Genomic DNA, 3960 nt, shown 5'->3' on the forward strand with positions numbered 1-3960 from the left:
TCACCCCTCAATGCGAGTGGGGTACATGGACGTGAAGGGCGATTTGCGCTCATACTGGGGAAAAAAGAGTACAAATGGGAGGAACTATAGACACACACTGCGTAACCTCCCATGAAAAAGCCCCAAACAACACATTTGCTCCCTGTGGACCCTACGCTCCTGTCTGCTCAGCCGATGTCCCCCCCTCACCAGTGGCTGATGCCCAAATCTTGGCCCCTTTACTGGGGGTGGAAGAAAAGCACAAATGGGTAGAGCCGTGGATGTGTGTTGTATTGTCTTCTACAACAAATACCCGGGCACCAAACCTGCCCCCCTCCTCATGGACCCCACCCAGCCAAAAACACCCTTGCCCCATCTTCCCCCAGCCAATGCTCCAACCTTGGCGAAGCAGCGCTCCATGTGGCGCAGGGCAACCTGCGTATTGATGGGTTGCCCGCAGGAGACACAGAAGATCTGCAGGTTGACGCTGTTCCTGCCATGCTTGTCACTCTGCATAGGACAGTAGAAGGGCCAGTAAAGCAGTGCAGGGTGGGGACGGCAGGGCAAGATATCAGGCACCTTTCTGCTCCACCCCACCCATTCCCACTCACCTCTTCGTCTTTGCACACAGCCTGCTGCTTGCCACGCTGAATGATGGCCTCAAGTTCATGGAAATGGCACTCTAAGTCCTTCAGGCGGGTGTGGGTGTCCTGCTGCTCACGGTGGATGCGCTCGAGCATTTTCTTGCCATGCTCCTCAGCAATGCAAGGGCTCTTCTGCCACTGCTGGATGCGCTTGGGCAGGATCGCATAGATGCGGCTGGAAGGGGAGACAGCAAGAATGGAATGCGTATGTGGGGGCATCAAAATAAGAAGAAATGGATGAGTGACCGAATGGTGGATGTTTAGGATAATGAATGGTAGATGAGTGAATGTTGGTGAATGCGTGCTTGGATGGTGGATGGTTGGGTGCATGGCTAGACAGCTGGGTGGGTAAGTGACTGTTGAGGGTGAATGAGTGGGTTGGTGGATGGAATGTGGATGGGTGGTTCAGCGGGTCGGTGGATGTAAGGGTGGATGGATAGGTGGATGAGCGGACGAATGGTGGAGGATACATAGGTAGCGGGGTAGATGGACTTACAGCTGGCATAGATCATGCCCTACTTTATTCCCTGTTGCTTAACCTCCAGGTGCACTCACTCAGCTGCCAGCTTCATGCCACAGTCGTCCGAGCAGTACTTGGAGCCTGGCCGGGTGGGGTGCACACAGTCAGGCCCCAGGCACTGCCGCAGTGAGGCTGGGTGCTCGGCACCTGACTGCTCTGGGTCTTCTGACTTTTCCATGAGCTTCTGCTGCTTCTCTTTCTGTGAGACAAGAGTGGTCAAAGCAGGGGCAGGGGAATCAGTGTCAGCCCCCTAACCCTGTACTACTACCTTGCATTCTGCCCCCAACCTCTGCCTCCATGCCCCCCATTCCACCATTTCTGTCACCTTCCACTCCACTTTTTTCTTCAAATTCTTCCTTTTCTTCGTATCCATTGCCTGCTTCTGCAGTGCAGAATCTAGGAATGGGAAGTCCTCAGTGTCATTCATCCAGGGCTGTAGGCGAGAAAAATGCTGACAGGTCTCCCCAATTTGTTTCTTAAATGATCTCTGGACACTCCGTGCCGCCTCTCTCTTCATTGCTGAGCCTCCCTGCCTTCAATGTCCTTACCCTTCCACGCAGGGGCCCTGCCATACACTCATCAGGCTTTGATTGTCAAGAATCTCGTATATAAAAGTCCTGGTATAAGCTTCAGTACTGAGGCAGGTGCTTTTCAGACAACAGCTGGTGTATGGCCTCCTTTCCTGCCGATGGCATTGCCCCCACCTGGTACTTCTGGGACAGCTCAGACTTCTGTAGTTGAGGCAGGTGTGATCGAGTGAGCAGTTGTCAGGGGGACTATGGCAAAGTCTCTGAGAGTATCACAGTTAAGAACTGACGGGCAGACCCTCGCAGCAGCTCCATTCCCCCAACCACCCTGTGTCCTAGATTCACCAGAGACCAGGGATTATAAGTAGCGCTCCTGTGCTGATGGAAGGAGGGCTCTGGGTCAGCACTAAGTGGGTGGGGATGGGCTCACCCTGCCCCAACACTCCTGGCCTCACCCTCTGGCCACTGTGGCTGGGGCCCACAGCACCTGCCTGGATGCACTAGGTCTTGCCTGCCTGGGAATGACTGGCACCACCTGGCCCTGCTTGCCCACCTTATCCAGACACACTTGGCTAGTCCATCTGGCTGCATCTTGCCCAGTCGAATTCATAAGGCCCTGCATATCCACCCAGAAAAGCTAGACTCCACCTCCTTACACTTAGAGGGCTCAGCCTGCCTTGTCCACCCTCCAGGACACACCTGCTACCCTGCTTGCCCTACACCATGGTCCCAGACAAGCCTCCTCTGCCCAGCCGGCCCAGTCCCTCAGACATGCTCCGCCCACCTTTCTGTCCCGCCCAGTCTGCCTAGTCTCTCCAGGCTCCACATGCCTGACTCTGCCTTCTTGGACACACTCTGTCTTGCCTTAAGGCTCCCAGCCCTGTGGGTCCCATGCGCTGCCAGGCCCTGCCCGCCTCCCAGACTCTCAGCCTCATATACCCCTCCCCACTTCCTGTACATACTCTGCTCTGCCTTACCTCTCACATGCTGAGCCATGCCAAGCCCTGCCCCCTCCCCCACTTGCACGTGCCACGCTGTGCGCTGTCTGCCCTGACTCACTCACCTAGAAGAATTTGACAGTCTTTATTCTGAAAACTACTCCTACCTGAACCCAGTAACGCCTGCTAAAATATATAAATATACAAATGTTTTTAAATCTTTGCGTGCATTTGCACACACACGCAAATCATTACTCTCAAAGATTAAAAGAGCAAGCACACACACAAAGAATACACACGTTTTGGTTAAGACAGTTATCAACCAGAGAACACATACTAGTTTCGAGCTACAGATGCAATATTAATAAAAACTCACCCTGGCCTTAGTCTTAAAGGAAGTCTGAACACTTTCCAATGAATAAGCATCACACGGGGCACAGAGAAGTCGCGTTAGAAACAAAAGCCTTAACTTTTGAAAATTGAAAAGGCATTTCTAAACTCTTGGTAAAAAAAATAATAATCACGGAAATTAGAAAATACTTAGAGCTTAACGAAAACAATACATACCCAACTGTGGTCTCAGCTGACAATATAAGAAGACAGAAAATAATGATCTGAGCGCTCAACTCAAATTCGAACAAGTCCCCTTACTGCCTCCAAAGACACCCATTATCAACCCCCAAATCCCCTTCGATGACACCCTCACCCACCCCTCCGTCTTCAAAGCCCTCACAAGATACCTCAGCGCCCGGAAGGCGCTACACGGAGGAGAGCTTCAAGGCAGCTGAGGTAAAAACGGCAGCAAAGCGACTTCCGGTCCGGTATCGACCTTAGCGCCACCCCTTCCCGAGAGTACTGTGTTTGCACTTGCTCCAGACCCTTAATATCCGAGCTGCTGTACAGCCCAAAGTTTGAAACAAATGGTTACAGTGAAACAATAGTTGAGTACACGCTGTTCTGTGCGCCATGAAGGATACACTTGTTTCTTTTGACACCAGTGCCTCCCTGTTTCACACATCAGGGTGATCTTCACCGCATTATTGTATGTGGCAGGAAAATTGATCCCTTTACCATTTCCGATTATTTTGAATAATTTCATATTAGTACCATTTTACTATCTGCTATTTCAGTCATGAGGTAGGCAATGAGAAAAACAAAGAAAAACAAGTAAATCAGCTTTTAGAAGTCGAGAAAGTAGAAAAAGATTTATGGAAAGGCAGGAAAATAGAAAGAAAAATGTAAGAAGGTAGTAATAAGTTCATATTTGAAATTTATACTTTATTACATAATCAGTAATAAAAAATTGTCAATGGGGTAAACTCTCCAGTTAAAGTCAGAGATTGTCATTTTGG

General features: G+C 50.5%; 1 protein-coding gene across 1 annotated transcript; it reads right to left on the reverse strand.

The window, feature by feature from the left end:
* Positions 1-2440, reverse strand: LOC141277571 (CXXC-type zinc finger protein 1-like). The gene is made up of 5 exons (XM_073798894.1): positions 1469-2440; positions 1179-1342; positions 591-798; positions 379-489; positions 1-54 (listed from the first exon to the last, which is right to left on the reverse strand). The coding sequence occupies exons 1-5, from the start codon at positions 1658-1660 to the stop codon at positions 1-3; spliced, it is 729 nt and encodes a 242-aa protein (XP_073654995.1). The 5' UTR covers positions 1661-2440.
* Positions 2441-3960: the final 1520 nt, after the last annotated feature.

The sequence above is a fragment of the Tursiops truncatus genome, chromosome X (genome assembly GCF_011762595.2).
Source record: "Tursiops truncatus isolate mTurTru1 chromosome X, mTurTru1.mat.Y, whole genome shotgun sequence".
NCBI lineage: Eukaryota > Metazoa > Chordata > Mammalia > Artiodactyla > Delphinidae > Tursiops > Tursiops truncatus.

Coding starts and splice junctions, on each gene's coding strand:
- LOC141277571 (XM_073798894.1), bottom strand. CDS start 1,660: ATGAAGAGAGAGGCGGCACGGAGTGTCCAGAGATCATTTAAGAAACAA. Junction 799..1,178: donor GGCATGAAGCTGGCAGCTGA/GTGAGTGCACCT, acceptor CTCCCCTTCCAG/CCGCATCTATGCGATCCTGC. Junction 55..378: donor TGGAGCGCTGCTTCGCCAAG/GTTGGAGCATTG, acceptor TTTTTTCCCCAG/TATGAGCGCAAATCGCCCTT.